This window comes from Nuphar pumila, chromosome 4 (genome assembly GCF_984573655.1).
Source record: "Nuphar pumila chromosome 4, dmNupPumi1.hap1.1, whole genome shotgun sequence".
Taxonomy (NCBI): Eukaryota; Viridiplantae; Streptophyta; class Magnoliopsida; order Nymphaeales; family Nymphaeaceae; genus Nuphar; species Nuphar pumila.
In genome coordinates this window covers 106,222,339-106,240,274 of record NC_143252.1, presented here as the reverse complement: position 1 = coordinate 106,240,274, position 17,936 = coordinate 106,222,339, and the positions used below count along the sequence as shown (strand labels likewise).

The window sequence follows — 17,936 nt, the reverse complement described above, 5'->3', positions numbered from 1 at the left end:
TTTCAGGTTAATGTTTGATACCCTCGTGGGTAAGGTGTGCTCCTTAGTAAAAAGAATTTGTATTATTTATAAGTATTTTTTATTTTTTTATACATCATCTAACCCACCAAATGTGATCTACATGTTTGGATTAGTAGAAATCAGTGCTTTGTTATTTCAATGTTTACGTGAGATTTTGCAGAGTTGAAAGATCAACTGCCTATGCATATATGCAGCTGCTTCAATATCTCTATCTCTCAATATTTACAGCCAGCAAATTTAATGAACAGTTTTTTTTCTCTAAAAAGAAAAAGAAAAATCAACAGCCTATAATGTGTCAATTTTCCAATCATCAAAAGTGAAAAAAAACACTCACTACCTAATTAAAGGGTTCCTTGTATCAAATAATTATTCTATATTAAATAGAACTAAAAAATGATGATCATTAAAAAACATAACAATTTTCAGAATAAAGAAAAATCCGAGGGGCTGGGGTGGCAAAGTGGCATCATCATATGGTGGTGAGGGGGGGCACACAGCCATGCACGCCATCACTGTTACCAGAAAATTCGTGGGCTTTTTTAAGTACGTAAGCACTCCCCTCATGGATTGCCACCTCCACCAACCAAACCCCCTTCTCTCTCTCTCTTCTTTTTCTCTCTCTTCCAAGCAGGATCAAAGGAGGAGGAACGAGGCGTCACGGCTCGTCCTTCGCGTCCGGAATCCGGCGGAAATCGAGAACGCCCCCGTTGGATTTCAGCATCTCCGGCCCTTTCCCCGATCTTGGTGAGACAGTTTTCCGTCGATTTTTTCCTATTTCTCTCTCCTTTTACAGGGAAAAACCATCTCCTGTCTTCTTTTTTCGTTATCTCTGTTTTTTCCCCCTATTTCAACAACTTTCCCTTCGTTGTTGAAGAATCCGGCAGCCTCAATCGGGGTTATGGATTCTGTGGTCTTGTTGGTCTCTCTCTCTCTCTCTCTGTGGTGGCGATGAGTCGGTGGCGCGGTTATGGGTTATTGAGTTTTAAATTTCTTTTTTGCCTGAAATTTTCTTTGGTTTTCATTGTTTTGGTTATCAGTATCATTATGGAAGATTTTCTTCTTGTTTTTTCTGATTTTTCTTTTTCTCTTTTGATTTGTTTTGGTATGATCATCTTCAGGGTGCGCGAGGAAGGATCTGGTTTGGTTTCTTGGTGGGTACCGATGGATCGGAAGTTCGTTGCCACGCTTTCTTTATGGAGTTTGATGTATTTTATGGGGTTCATGGTTGATTTTGGCAGGAGGATTGTTGTGGTGGGAAGGGAAGACTCGGTTAGATAGTAGTGTGATTTGGGATTATGAGTTGAAAACTGGGTCTTATTTCCGGAATGTCATGTGCTTGATTTATCTTGTGGTGGGTATGGTTAAATTGTCATGGGTGGGAGAATCGGGATAAGAATTTCTTTTTTTCTTGATGGAATTCACGGGGATTGGATGGAAGGAATCGCTAGATCGTTGCTGTGAATTCTAGGAAGGAAGGTGGTAGTTTTTGCCCCAGCAATGGGACTAACTCGGGTTTCGTCCGATGAAATTGATGATGAAATGGCGATATCATTACCAAATGGTTTTTGTGTGGATGATTGCGATTTGCAGGGGTTGTGCGGGAAGGATGTGGAAAATGGGGCTATGGGGGACATTTCGTTCTATGGCCGGGGCTTCTCTGGATCGTCAAATGGTGAGCTTCAGAGAAACACAGGAGATGAATTGTCAATGGGCAATAATGTGTTGTTTTCATTGCTAAATGTGGTTGACGGTGCGCCTATGAATTCTTGTCAGTTGAAGAATGAGTCAAATGACAAACGATGGTTCACATCCAAGGCAGGGAGAAATGTGCATTGCCCTGCTTCAAGAGTTGTGGGTTTTGAGTCAAACAGCACACACTTATCGGTTCGTGGTTCTGGGGGTAATGATTCTCATAAGCTGAACTCATTCTCGATTGTTGGTAAATCCAATAATTCAGGTGACGTGCTTGGATCACAGGCTAGGAAACGCATGTTGTCTCCTCTTAATGGTATGCTTCGTTCAAATCAATTTGATGGTGATCCTTTAGATATTGATTTACCAAGTACAGGAGAAACATTCAACGAGAATTCTATGATTTGCTCTAGGGAGTGTTATAGTATGCGTATGCTGCAGGAGAATAAGAAAGCGAATGTGGGTGATGGGAACTATCTAAATTCCTTTTCACAGTGGCCTATATCTAGCTGCAATTCCTTGTTAGATAACGGCAAATTGGATCCTCTTATTTTTACAGATGGTCCATTGCTCGACAACAGAGAGACTGTTTCCGGCAATCATATGTGTGCAATGCCTGGAAACCACTCCTATAAAGAAATAGGAGTAAGCACCCAGGCAGGAGCAATAGCTGTATCCCCTAGGAAGGTCTCACCACATTTATCGTTGTCTCCTCTTGGTCCTAGATGGTCTGAAAGAATGAAAATTGGTTGTTGTGTTGGTAGGGATTCTTCAGAACAGGCACAAAATGATTGTTTTAAGTCCGAAAATCATGATAGAAAGCTTGATGATAGAGGTGATAGAGGTCAAGACAACTTTGTTAATCCTGAAGATGGGTTTGAGGTTGCAAACAAGTCATTTCAAGAGTTTGGCCTTTTACAGAAAGATTCAGCTCTGTGCACTTCAGATTGTAACTCTGTTGGTGCTCAGACTTGGAGTTATGATGCTACACCTTTGCCCCAGACGGTCAAGTTGATACGAAGCCTGAGCGGGCTTCCTGTTCGAAGATCTTTGATTGGTTCATTTGAAGAGTCTCTGTTATCGGGGAGGTTGTCATCCAGCAAGGCCAGCCAGGTTTGTTGATGCTGCAAACACCTCAAAACCAACTTCTTCCATGATTTCAAAAGTTTGATTACTTTGGAAACTTTCTGTTCATTTTCACATCTTGTTGGTTTGATTGAAACCACGCATTGTTTTCTGAGTCCTTTTAAGCCGTGATTCTTTATTAATTATCTATTTTAATGTGTTTCATTCTTCTGGTTCTTTTTGGGCCATGAAATCTTGTATCTTATATATAGCAACGTTTTTTCCTGTTTCTGTTTGTCATTTGTCCCATTTTTGGTACCATTATTTGTCTGCTTTTCTTTCCTATTTTCTATTTTATTCTTATAATTTTAATTTTAATTGTTTTGCAGAGAATAGATGGCTTTTTAGCTATTCTCAGTGTTACGGGGGGAAGCTTTTCTCCATCTTCACAAAAACTTCCATTTTCTGTAACCAGTGTAGACGGTGATAGCTGCTTATTGTATTATGCATCTATTGATCTTGGGGGAAATTCACTCGTAAACAAATGCAAAGGTCCAAAGATGAAAAGAAGCCTGAGCAATGCGGATTCCTGGTCATCCAAGAGCCGTTTACACATTCCAACAAAAGGGAGAATACAACTGGTACTGGGTTTCTTAACCCTCAAAACTGATTGCTGATCAAGTAAGTTAGGCTAGTTGTCCCCTGCTTATGATGCATGTGTATACCTTTCTATGACTAGTATTTCTAGTTAATAAACCAATAAAGCAAGTTATTCACTTCGGATTAATGTTTAGGGGTTAGAATGGAAACAGTTTTGAATTCTTTTCTACTTTATGCTTTCCCAGTTACCCTCTTTTAAGCTTTCCTGGGCTCTGCTTTGTTTCTGATTAAAAAACTAAGGCCTATGGCAAGCCTATATTTTTGTTTTTGCACCCATCAAAATTGGGTTGACTTATGCCTACAGTCCATGCACGTAATTTGTGCATTGCCAGTCATTCTTGACATTCTACTCAACTGTGCTACCATAATACACCAGCATGGAAACAAATTTTACAGCTATCATATGACATATGAATCAAGGCTAATTGGGCAGGACATAATTATAGACATTTGCCAGTTGGTGCTCTTCGACAATGATCATGGTTACCCAAACCCCAAAAGGTGAGAGTTGTTCTTCAAGTTTCCTTTGTGGATTTTCTTCTAGGATCCTCAGAGTTTTGTGCAAAAAATGTGCTTTAGGAGCGTGTCATGCTAATATCTGGTAATTGGACCATGTCTTGTCTTTGTGCCAGTTTTGACATTGAAGTGTCTTTATTTTGCCATGTAACTTTTGACTTGCGGTTACAATGTGATTGCTTTCCAATGTAACTTTCACAGTATAAATATATTAACAAAGTTTAGGGCTGATATAAGCAGTTTTCGCATTTGGTTGTTTCTGTATTACAGTTATTACTTATCTGTATTATACAGTTAAAACTACTGTTTTGTCTTTTACGAAACTATCTTTGTTACTGTTAATTTTACTCTATGAAATTGTGAATGCTGTCTTTAGTGCTCTGGTGGATGGTCTCTGCCTGACTTCACTAGATGACCCAAATTGGAATTTTTCTATATCAATGAAAATTCTTCAAGGCTCAGATGTGATCTCATGCTATGTTAGAATACTTAATTGAGATTCTATGCTTTTATAACATAGTTTTCAAGTGTTACACGTTGAAAAGATTTAACCAGGAATTGCTTTTCATTACTTATAGAAGGGAAAAACTCTCTTTTTCATTTTATATGAATTGGAAAATAAGCAATTGTTTGCCTTTTGACTAAGAGGTTTATATTTTTTTCTGTTATGGCTATATTATATTTTTAGTTCTATATCTTGATGATGTACACGTTGACCATTTCAGGTTCTTAGTAATCCAGAGAAGACACCACTGCATACTTTTTTCTGCAACTATGATTTGAGTGACATGCCTGCTGGGACAAAGGTATGCCAATTTGTAGGGAAACATGCATCATCTTGCACATGTTTTGGGTCTGCATATTCATATACATATAAAAGATTCAACAGAAAACTGTGAAGCATGACACCAATTCCGATCTTTCATGTTGCTTTTCCTTTTTTCAATCAACAAAGAAATGTCTGAGCATTTGTCATGAAAGGTATATATGCAAGTGGAGATAACATTATGCATCTTTATTTGTACTACTTTTGCAGAGTATTCTGTTACAGATGGTATTTTTATTTTTCACTTTTAATTATTCTTGTTATTATCACTGCTACTACTACTACCACTACCACAACAACCACCACTACTATTTAAGTTCCACAAGGGGTCTTATCTCTAAAAGCATGTATGTCTTTCATGTCCATCACGTCCAATTAAGTTTTCCTCTCTCTGCTTCTCTCTTGTTTTTATATAACTCTTTTATCGAGGTATTAATGCATTTGTGGGCACATAAAAATGTATTCTTGTTCCTATATAACATTGAAAGGGCTATCATTTGATATTGTCCTGCATCTCCACATAAAGTTAAAGGTTTAAAGCTCTTTCTATCTTTGCTGAAGAATGTATGAAGATACTGACTTGAACTGGGTTACGTTTCTTGGTGGGATTTCCCCCTCCTTTTGTTTAACCCATGGAAACCAAACATGAGTGTTCTGCATAGAGTATGTTGTGCTAATGCATGCGATGATTGTGGAAGTCCAGAAAAAATAGTTCAACAGTTGTGGCTGCACTGTCCTTGAAAGTCACATATGAAAGGTAGGCTATGTTTTCCTTTTATGGCACCTGGGTCTTTTAGAATTAAATTAACTTTTACCATGTACTTGTTTCAAGAACTTCACGGGATCAAATTATTCATCTGTTATGGTTGGATTCCATCTTTCATTCCTTATCATAAGAAAAGGGAAGGTAGGTTAACTAAAACCCGGGATGACACCTTGTCAACCTTTTCCATCTTAATGAACATTTCTGATTTTCACCTTAATGAACATTTCTGCTTAATCTTAAAAAAGAAAAGAAAAGAAAAGGAAAATGCCAAACTAAAAGACAATGATTTAGAACTGTGGTCCTCCAGTCTATTCTAAAGGCTCTTCTTTGTTTGCATTTAAAGCTGTCCAGCATTTCAGACACTGAGGACCTCTAGTCTATTCTAAAGGCTCTTCTTCGTTTGCATTTAAAGCATGTTGTTCTAGTGGCCCATTGCAAATGATGCAAAAAGTGGCATGATCACCACAATGCATTAGGACTACCTTCTTTGGCAAGATTAATTATGTGACTATTTTTTTCAAGTAGAACAATCTTGAATGAAGAATTAAAAACAGTAGTGAGGATTGCTCATTGGTTTTCTTAGCATATGGGTCATTTTGCAACTTGGGTTCCTCTGTTGGGTCAATTCCTATCGACAAATGTGATCTAGAGTTTTTCATCTTCTGTTTTTTTTTTTCAAAAATTCAGGTCATTCTTGATGTAATTTGTTCCTTCCTTGAGGGGCCGAGGAGCCTTCAAATATACCGTCATTCACAAGTCCTATTTGTCACTAGTCTAATCTCTTAATTTTTTTCTGAAGCCTCTGTTTAGTACTTGAATGAATTGGAACCTCCTGTTCAAAGTATTGGGAATGTGATATATGTTTTGGATTCAGATCTGGATCCATATTAGATCCAGATCCATTGTAAAAAGATGTTATGAGTTATTGTATCTTATCTGTCCATTTTACCCCCATTATATATCTTGTTGTATATTAGAGATTGGGGGCAGTATTGTACATTTGCATTTGTAATCAATTATAGATTCCTAATGATAAAAGTAAGAAACCCTGCACGTCTCAGCATTGGCGTTTTGGGATATTTGCAACAGCCTCTCTTCTTTCCATTCTTCTCTTCCTCTCGGTTTCTCATTGAATGATCTCTGATGTACATGGTATCAGAGCAACCTTCGATTCTGGATTGGTTATCGAGGTGAGATCGAAATCTTGGCTGATTCTTCTCCTATTCTTTGATCTTCTTCCTACATCTCTATTTCTTTCTTCGGTTATTACATCTATCAAAACCCCAAATATCTTTTCTCGTTCCTAAAATCCTTTTCTTTGTTTTGGGTTTATTATTAGATCAAAAAATAACATGTTAATCTTTATTTTGGACACATCTCCACCCTAAAATCTCTCCGTGGTTGAATATTCTCTGCTGCTGCTGCGTATTTCATTTTGGACACATTTTGGACACTTCTTTTCCTCTATTCTTTTCTCTTCTCTTCTTCTTTTTCTCCTTTTCTAAAGAAACCCTAGCTGTGATCTTTCTACTCATTGTAAATATAATATCACAATTTTCTTGATCTATCTAGATCGACATTCCCTAGATCCCCTTTTCAAATCACATCAACCTAAAAAAAGATATCCAAAATCGATTTTGTGTTTTCGTTTCCTTGTCTTAAAAAAAAATCTCATACATCTTTTCCCTGCTGCTTTTGTTTCCTGGTATATATGTTTAATTCAGATTTGAATCTGTTTTAGAACTGGATCAAATCTCCTTTATTATTTTCGGTATTCTATTGAATTTGCGGTTACAATTTATTATATCTGTTGATATTGTCTTTCTCTATTTTCTGCTAACAAAATTTATTATTCGTAATTATCTTCGATCTGCAAAAGAAAAAAGAAAAAAGACGCAGTTAGACCTGGGTTTGCTACAACCACAACTTTTCTTTTCTCCTAAAATCTCTTGACATGGATTCTTCATCTCCTTCTATTCTCTCAGCAAGCTTTCTTAATCAGCTAGTTTATAAAAAACTGATCTCATCCAATTTTCTTGCATGAAAACGTCAAATAATTCTTTTCATTCATAGCCAAGATCTTTCTGGACACCCGGATGGATTGGTTAAGATCCCACTAGAGTTTATTTTGCGGGATAAAGTTTACATGGAATAACCTTAGGGATATAGTGAAAAGGATCCCAACCGATACATATGCAAGCTAAACAGGGCTATATATGGGCTCAAGCAGGCCTCCAGATCGTGGTTCAAAAGTTTCTCCCTTGAAATTCAAAAACATGGATTCGCCAGATTATATCTCATTCACTTTTTATATACAAAGGTAAAGTATGGTTAATTGTGTTACTCATTTACGTGGATGATATCATAGTTGTAGGAAGTTCAGAGGAACACATCATCAAAATTAAAGAAGTTCTAAGTCGCAGATTCAAAATGAAGGATTTGGGAAAGCTCAAATATTATTTGGGAGTGGAGGTCGATAGAGGAAAGGATACGCTGTTACTGACACAACACAAGTACACTATTGATTTACTAAACAAGGCTAGCATGAAAGATTGTAAACCTCTGCTGACTCCTAGTCCTTTGAATCAAAAGCTTAGTTGTGATGAAGGGCAAGTATATGAAGACCCCACTAAGTATAGGAGTATTGTAGGTATGCTTCAATACCTCACATTTACTCGACCAAATGTTGTTTATGTAGTAAATCAAGTATCTTAGTATATGTACTGTCCGAAAACCAGACATGTAGAGGCAGTAAGAGAATCCTTAAGTATCTCAAAGGTACACTTGGAGATGGTCTTTGTTATAGGAAAAGATATGAAAATGAAAGATGTGCTTACCATGATGGCCTACTCTGATGCGGATTGGGCAGGTGATCCTGATGAACGAATGTCAATTTCAAAATATAATGTTTTTGTTAGAATAAACTTAGTCTCATGGAACTGTAAGAAACAAAAGACAATCACTCGCTCTAGTATAGAGGCCGAATATAGAGCCATGGTTGTAACATCTTTCGAGGTGACATGGATTACATATATGTTGAGCGATTTGGATCAGAAAATATCATGTTCAGTGTTGTTCTGTGACAACCAAAGTGTAATTAATATTTCTCTCAATCCAATTCAGCACGGAAGAACAAAGCATATTGAAATAGATCAACACTTCATCCGGAACAAGATAGAGAATGGTGAGATTGAAACTAGATTCATTGGAACAGAAGTGGCTGATTTATTCGCAAAGGGGCTGAGCAAGCATCGTTTTTTGTTTCTAAAAGGCAAGTTGTCCATGATTTTGACCATGTACAACTTGAGGAAGGCTATTAGGACGTGATATATGTTTTGGATTCAGATCTGGATCCATATTAGATCTAGATCCATTGTAAAAGACGTTATGAGTTATTGTATCTTATCTGTCCATTTTACCCCCATTATATATCTTGTTGTATATTAATCGGTCCATACCCAGTATTAATCGGACTTTTGGGTCCGGACCTAGGTCTTCTTATTTGTCACCATACCCGGACCCTATAGGGTTTGGTCCGGGTAAACCCGACCTGTTGACACCTCTAGGTAGCAGTTAAACTGATTTTTTCTATTATGCTTAGCTCTGTTCGGTATCATGCTCATGTTGACCATAATGATAAATCTACAAACTTGTGCTTTCAGATTATTGCAATTGACTTTCTAGGGAATGATTTGTCTTCTTAAGTGTTGCTCCTTTAGGAGGTTTCATTCATGTGGAACGGATGACTGAAGGTGCTAACTAGAGAAGTTCAGTTGAGATGTTTTGGTGGATCTATGGCCTAATAAATGTTGCAGTGCAGTGGTTGTTCACATGCTTGTTATCATAGAGATGCATTTACCCATAATAGGCCTGGAGCTATGTAACACAGGTACTTCTATCAGGCCCCTATACAGGTGTCATACCTGTGTCATATCCGTACTGGTACTGCGTACCCCTGGTATGAGAACTGTGTTTCAAACTTGATTAGACTCATTTTATCCATCTTATGTCAATGTATACTTATGCTCAATGCCAAAAGCGTCTACTGTTAACTATGTATTTGTCGATCATCATTTATTCATTAACTATATATACCTTTGACATACTTTAGGTTTTTAGTACACTATTGGCGATCTATTTAGATCACTGATTTGACATTCCATAAGCATTGAGCATAAAAAAAAAATTCAGCTTGCATACTTTAAGTGTACGTAAGAGCCAGTCACATAAAAATGTATAGCCTTCCCGCCTTATGTCTGCTGCTTGTGGCAATGCCTTCAAATTCCTAGCTTTCTAATATGGTATAAAGCGCCAAATTTGTCAGTGGATTCCGAGTATTTGTGCCAGTACTAGTCTTGGACATAGCTAATGAAACAAACAAATACGTTCTCTTTGCATTTATACTGTATCAGGCCCTGTGCATTTGGTGCTTCTGATGTCCTGCAGCAGACTGAACTGATGGATGAGGATAAAAGCTTGGTTGCACAGAAGACATTTTAGAACAATTTCATTTCTATATGTTACATTATATCTTCTCATCCAAGACATTTTTCTTTTGCATGTATATTGGATTAAAATGAAAATGATACACTAAATACTTATTGACAATTATTGACTTTTTTAATTTTGTGTTACAGACCTTTGTGCGTCAAAAGACCACTCTGCCCTCATCCTCTGGTTTGGCTAGAGAAGGAAATTACAATCTTGCCCAGGAAAGTGTTGCCGTTGCTATTCCGATCCCAGAGAGAAGCCACACTGCACCACTTCATGAAGATCCTGCTGCTTCTAACGGTCACTGTATGTATAGAATGAGGTCTGAGGAACAAAAATCGGAAAATATGGAGAGGGAAGTATCTGATTATATGCACTGTATTTATTCTGATCAGTGGCATTTTGATATACTTCATACTACAGAAAGGAAAGGAATAAATTCAATGACTTTTTTACCTAGACGCTGTCCCAACAATCTGAATGTGTTTGACCTTGATATGAAATTGGAGAATGTAAATGGCTTAAACAGCAGTCGTTATCTGAAGACTGACAATGAGGATTTCAGCCCAATGGATATATGTCATATACCTGGAAAAAAACATGTAAATAGTTCCACAAAAGTGAATGAAAGTTCTGCCATCGCTGGTGTTCTAAGATATGCTCTACACCTTCGTTTCATATGCCTTTCTAAGAAATCCTTGAGGTCAATACAGAGGTGCAAGTCAGATCCATTATCTGTACCACATGTGGGTGATTTGGATAGTGAGGGTGAAAGGCGCTTTTACCTGTACAACGACTTAAGGGTTGTGTTTCCTCAACGGCATTCAGATTCAGATGAAGGGAAGGTAATAAATTTATTATACGTGCCTTTTGTTGATATTAACACTTTTCAAAGATCATTCTGGTTGGTACATGCGTTCTCTTGGTTTGGAGGTTGATAAACTGTTCTTGCATGTTAAATATAGTGAACATGTGATGGTGATGTCACAACTCTGTCGGACTAGTTTGATACTAGGCAATTGACTTTTGAAAGTGACCGCCTAATATTGTAGGATAAAGTGAAAGAGGTGGTACTAGTCCATGATTGCTGGTATGGGTAATGGGGTTCTGCCATGATCAGAACAGACATTACACTTATGGGGTTTACTGCTGTATAGTTGAAATACCCCTGGTGAATAAATAACATTGAGCGAACTTTACATTTATTAGCACAAGTTACTAGCTCATCCCTTTTGATTGCCAATTGCTGTCCCCTGGCTGTATGTGGTTCTGAGTTCTGACAATAGAAAACTTGAAGCTTAGACACACAAGAATGTATCCACTTAATTCTTGGTCAGAACATCTCTAGCTTTAACTGCTTGATCCTGCTTTATGACTTTCAATGGTTCATGGGCCTTTTTATACTTCATTGTCACTCTAAAATAAGGATGTTGGATATGATAACTTGATGAAAAAATCTATTCTTGATTTTTTGTACAGAATGCCGTATTCTATTTGTTTTTTGCTGCTTACAACATAATGTTAAATCCAAAGAAAAAAAAACGGCTTGCTATTAGGTCATGCTGGTGGATTTTTTTTAGGCAACATGAAAGGCTTCTTGAAGATCTGACATTTGCGTGTTTTGTATGCATGTCTGCAATGTGGTGAAATGTATCTGGCCGTTTACGTAATGAATACATCAATAACATGATTGTCATCTAAAAGTTGTGCAAAATCCTCCTGACCTAAATTGGAGAAGAACGTGCTTGTCTTCTACATTGGGGGTTGATAATTGCACATACACATATGATCACTTTTTTTGTGAATGTTAACAAGTTGACATCTTTTTCCTGCCAACTGATTTTGGTAATACCATGGTGGTTTCGTATATCAAATTGTGACCACCAAGTTAATTAGTTAATTGTCTGAGAAGTAAAAGGCCCATTTGTTGGTTGTATATATTTTAACATAAGTTTTTATATACAATCAGAAATGCAAACGTTGTACATACATTTGTAAGCTTTGGTATCTTCAGATATAAATCTTGTATGAAAGTCTAATCTCAAATATACATTTGTAAGTTTATGTATCTTCAAATATAACTCTTGCATGAAAGTCTAATCTCAGGTTTCTTGAAGTTCACTGTTTTTGTAGGTAATAGTCATTTTTTTTTCGTGGGCTGGGCTTGATAAGAGTAAAATCCATGTGCATTTCTGTTTGTTCCCATCTTTCTTAGGAACGAGCTTGCAAATAATTGGAATCATGAATGAGCTCTGCATTAGCCTTGAAAACTCAACACTGTTTGCTATGTTCTTTCCATGCAGTTGCATGTGGAGCATCATTATCCGGCGGACCCAAAGTACTTTGATATCAGCTATTGACGTCCCAGCCTCCAGCTTGATGTCTTTGAGCTGATTTGTACATACAAAAATGTCAACCCACTCATCTTAGTGGGTAGGTTGTCTTAATCTGTAAAGAATTCCATTTGTCAATAATATGATTAGACTAGTTCATTCCTTCATTAGGTTTTATGAAGAGATCCTTGCAGGTTTGAATCCACCTAATTTGTAATAATGCCCCCTAATTTGCAATGTGTACAAAAGTGGTTCTACACCGGCTTGCATTGTAGTTGGCTCTGTTTGGGAGCCTTGAAACAGAGGTGTGTTGTGTTTCCCCCGGTGCTATCATGCTCTCTGCTGTTTGGGAGCAGTGGTGTTTGTTAAAATATGTTGTACATATATATATTTATATATATAGATCACGACACATACACATATATATATTAATTATATATATGTCTATGTGTCTATCTACATATATAAATATATATATATTTATATCTTTTGTAAATAGACCCATATAGGGGTAAAACAGTCTTTTTACTTTTTATCGCATATTGTAATTTTTCTCTTTTTCTTTTATTTCCTTTTTTCTTTCTTTTTTATTTTCTTTATTCTTTTTCTTTTCTACCTTGGAATGGGCCCCACCTAGGAGGACGTTGGAGCATCCAACGGTCATATTTATGACCGTTGGAAGGGCTCCAACGTCCCTCTAGGAGCCCTTCCAAGGCCTCCTCTTTTGTCTATAAATAAAGGGGTTTCTCCCCATTGTATAGCATGCTTCTTTGAAGCCTTTTGAGTGGAATATATATATTTTTCCTCTTCTTTTGGGTGCCTTACCACTTTAAGTGGTTGTGTTGTTCTTTTGCCCATTAGTGGCTATTTGTGTATGTGCGTGCTCTCTTGTTTTGCTCTTGGAGGCTTCATCCGGCACTTTATTACATGGTATCAGAGCCTTGGTTGATAAAGCTTTATCGGATCTTCTTTTGACAAGTAATATCCTTCTCTTTCGTGCATTTATATTCCTCTTCTACAAATGGCCAACAAGGATGCAAAAATCGACCTCTCATTCAAATTGGATGGGACCAATTATCGCATGTGGGCGGCCGCTATGGAAAACAATCTCAAAGGTAAAAAACTTTGGGGTTATGTATGTGGAATCATTCCGGAATCACAATTGAAGTTGACTAAGTTTGAAGGTAATGAGGAAAAAGCTTTGAACGAAGAGGAAAAAGAGAAGGCTATTCTTGATTACTCTTCTAAATTAGAAGATTGGGAAAGTGAGCATGCTAAAATTTTAGCATGGTTCATGAACAATGTTGAATTAAAGATTTGTGCAAATCTCGCCAAATTCAAGAAGGCTAATGAAGCTTGGTTCTTTATGAAAGACATGTACACTCAAAGAGACCTTGCTAGGCATTTCTTTCCACAAGAAAAGGTAAGAGCTACCAAACAAGGTGATATGAGTATTAGGGACTACTATAGTGCCATATCTTCTTTATGGGATGAACTTGTCCTTCTCGAACCCCAATGGGAAGGTAGTGCTATTGCTATGAGGCAAGAGCAAATGGAAAAAAAAAGATTTTTTCAATTTATTCATGGGCTTCGCCCCGAATTTGAGCAACTTAGAGGATCTCTTATCCATAGGGCCTCTACTCCTCTAAGTGATATTTTGGCCGACTTATGTCAAGAAGAGACTCGTTTGGCATTAAAACGAGATGTTGATGAAGTTCATGCCGTATCTAGACCCGGCAACAATGTAAGGTCATACAAACCACCTCATTTTTTCAAAAATAATGGTGGTGGAGGAAGGAAAATCATTTGCCATAATTGTAATGAATCGGGCCATATTCGTCCGGATTGCCCAAGATTTAAAAAGAAGGTGGCCTAAGACTCAAAGAAAGATGGTGACATAAAAGAATCTCTTACTCATCTTACCGAAACTCTTCAACAATTCATGAAGATGAGCTCCTCTCAGTTTTCCTCTACACCATCCACTTCCGGCGCCGCTATCTCCTCCTTCCCAGGTATGACCTCTTGGATTCTTGATTCGGGTGCCTCCTTTCATATGACTCCGAATGCATCACTCTTATCAAAAACAAGTCTCAACAAATTTAAATCTTTTGTCTCCACTGCCGATGGAACATCCTTGGATGTTGAAGGCATTGGGAATCTTGTGAAAACTTATAATGAAAACAAAGAATTTTTTGTTCCCAAAATTTGAATTATTCCAAAACTTAATTTAAATCTATTTTTCGTTTCCCAAATTACCGATTTTGAATGTAATGTCACTTTTTCACCTACCCATTGCTATGTGCAGGATCTCCGGTCCGGGAAGCGGATTGGGCAAGGCCATAGAAGAGGGGATCTTTATTATATGGATTTTTTGTCATTGCCAACCAAATCATTTTGTAATCATGTTCAATCCAAAGATATTGAGACTTGGCATAAAAGACTTGGACATCTTAGTGTTTCTAAATTGTATCTCTTTCTTTTTTTGGAAAAATTTTGTAATACAAATACATTCACATGCAATGATTGTATCCTTGGAAAAATTCATTCGCTTCCGTATTCTCATAGTAATTTTGTGTCAAAAAGACCTTTTGAACTTGTGTATTCCGATGTATGGGGACCGACACCCGTTCTGTCCAAGGGAGGCTACTCCTACTATGTTAGTTTTGTTGATGACTTCACTAGATATACATGAGTATACATTATTAAAAACAAATCCGACGTCTTTAATAATTTTAAAGAATTTCATATTCTTATTCAAAACCAATTTCAAATCAATATAGCTATATTTAGATCCGACTCTGGAGGAGAATACATGTCTAAAGATTTTCAAAATTATTTCAAAACAAATGGAATTTTACATCAACGATCTTGTCCTAAAACCCCACAACAAAATGGTCTTGTGGAAAGAAAACATAGACATTTAATTGAAACTACAAGAACACTTCTTGTTTCTAAAAATGTTCTTAAAAACTTTTGGGCCGAAGCTCTTCTTACCGCAACATATTTAATCAATCGTATGCCCTCTGCTTCTTTAAAAAATGTATCACCTTTTGAAAAATTATTCAAAATTACTCCAGATTTTAATAGATTAAGGATATTCGGATGTAAATGTTTTGTGCTTGTTCAAGGATAAGATAAACTATCACCTAAAGCTATTGAATGTGCATTCATTGGATATGGTGAAAATAAAAAAGGTTATAGATGCTATGACACTCGAAATAATAAACTCTATATATCAAGAAATGTAAACTTTCTTGAAGATCAAAATGGATTTGATGTTCACACATCTAGAGAAAACCTTGACTATTCCTTCCTATTTGATCTTGCTCCTAGAATTGAAACACCAGATGCAAGTACTTGCGATAATACTTGTGATGGCATCTCCCATCATAATGATATACTCCAACATGGTAATGATTCTCAAATTGAGAATCTTAATGAAATGAATGTATATACCCGGCGGTCAGGAATTGAACATCAACCTGCTCTTGAAAGATATTCTCAAGATCTCTCATTAGAAGAACCTATTAATGCACCTAGGAGATCTTCTCGTAATAGTAGACCTCTACAAAAATTTGTATCTTATGAATCTTTCTCATCTAATTATAGGACTTGTCTCATGTTAATTTATTCATATCATGAGCCTACTTCCTTTAAAGAAGCTAAAGATCATCCATATTGGATTGAAGCAATGAAAGTTGAATTAGAGGCTCTTAACAAAGCTCAAACTTGGAGTATTATTCCCCAACCATTAGGAAAAAAGGCAATTGGGTGTAGATGGGTATATAAAGTTAAAACCAAGTGTGATGGATCTCTTGAGAGATACAAAGCTCGTTTGGTTGCAAAAGACTATGCCCAAGAATATGGAATTGATTATGAGGAAACCTTTGCTCCCGTAGCTAGGATGACTAGTGTGCGAACTTTAATTGCCTTAGCCTCCATTAAACAATGGCCTATATATCAACTTGACGTTAAAAACACTTTTTTAAATGGAAATTTATATGAAGTACTTATGGATCCTCCACCAGGTCTTGAAATTGGTAAAGGAAATATTCTAAAGTTAAATAAAGCTCTCTATGGTCTTAAACAAGCACCTAAAGCTTGGTATGATCTTTTTAGCAAAGTAGTTCTTGATAATGGTTTCTCCTCATGTTATACTGATACTGCTTTATTTGTTAAAAATTCTAATGATCACATTACAATTCTGTTATTATATGTTGATGACATGATTATCACAGGTAATGATAAGAGAGGTATTAACCTTATTAAGAATATTCTCAAAGAAAATTTTGATATGTCTGATCTTGGTTATCTAAGATATTTTTTAGGTATTGAAGTTGCATACTCTCCCAAAGGGTATGTCCTCTCTCAGATGAAGCTTGCCTCCGACATTATTGACAGGTCTGGACTGACTGATGACAAGAAGGTGGAGACGCCAGAAATAATCAATGCCAAGATGAGAGCCAGTGATGGCACTCCTTTAGTTGATCCCACACCTTATCGTCAATTGATTGGGTCGCTCACATACTTATCCATCACTAGGCCCGATATTTCTCATGCAGTTCATAGTGCAAGTCAATTTCAGACTACTCCCTCCACCATTCACATGGCTGCTGTCATGAGAATTATCAGATATTTGAAAGGCACCATAACAAAATGATTATTCTTACCCTCTTCTTCACCTCTTACTTTACTTGCTTATACTGACTCTGATTGGGGTGGTAACCCCGATGATCGTATTTCTACCACGTGGGTATTGTGTGTTTCTTGAAGAGTCACTTATCTCTTGGAGGTGTAAGAAGCAACAGAAAGTTTCACTCTCTTCTACTGAAGCAGAGTATCGTGCGATGACCACTACCACCACAGAGATCGTATGGTTAAGAAGTTTGCTTAAAGATATGGGAGTCTCATTCTCGACTCCCTCAAAGCTGTGCTGCGACAACAAGAGCTCTATCTATATTGCCAGCAATCACACCTTTCATGAAAGAACAAAGCACATTGAGATGGATTGTCATTATGTTCGTGATGAGTTCCTACGCGGCACCATTCAATTGCCTTATGTTCCAACCGAGTACCAGTTGGCGGACTTCACCAAAGCTTTGCCATCGCCTCGTTTCTTCTTTCTCCTTAGCAAACTCTCGGTGATCTCACCGTGTGTTTGAGGGGGGGTGTTAAAATATGTTGTACATATATATATTTATATATATAGATCACGACACATACACATATATATATTAATTATATATATGTCTATGTGTCTATCTACATATATAAATATATATATATTTATATCTTTTGTAAATAGACCCATATAGGGGTAAAACAGTCTTTTTACTTCTTATCGCATATTGTAATTTTTCTCCTTTTTCTTTTATTTCTTTTTTTCTTTCTTTTTTATTTTCTTTATTCTTTTTCTTTTCCACCTTGGAATGGGCCCCACCTAGGAGGACGTTGGAGCATCCAACGGTCATATTTATGACCGTTGGAAGGGCTCCAACGTCCCTCTAGGAGCCCTTCCAAGGCCTCCTCTTTTGTCTATAAATAAAGGAGTTTCTCCCCATTGTAT

General features: G+C 36.9%; 1 protein-coding gene across 1 annotated transcript; it reads left to right on the top strand.

Moving 5' to 3' along the window:
- Window positions 1-626: 626 nt before the first annotated feature.
- On the top strand, window positions 627-12,530 carry LOC149840430 (uncharacterized). Its single transcript, XM_090003157.1, has 6 exons — window positions 627-765; window positions 1,140-2,826; window positions 3,168-3,419; window positions 4,680-4,760; window positions 10,184-10,882; window positions 12,341-12,530. The coding sequence occupies exons 2-6, from the start codon at window positions 1,519-1,521 to the stop codon at window positions 12,395-12,397; spliced, it is 2,397 nt and encodes a 798-aa protein (XP_089859283.1). The 5' UTR covers window positions 627-765; window positions 1,140-1,518; the 3' UTR covers window positions 12,398-12,530.
- The last annotated feature ends 5,406 nt before the right edge of the window (window positions 12,531-17,936 follow it).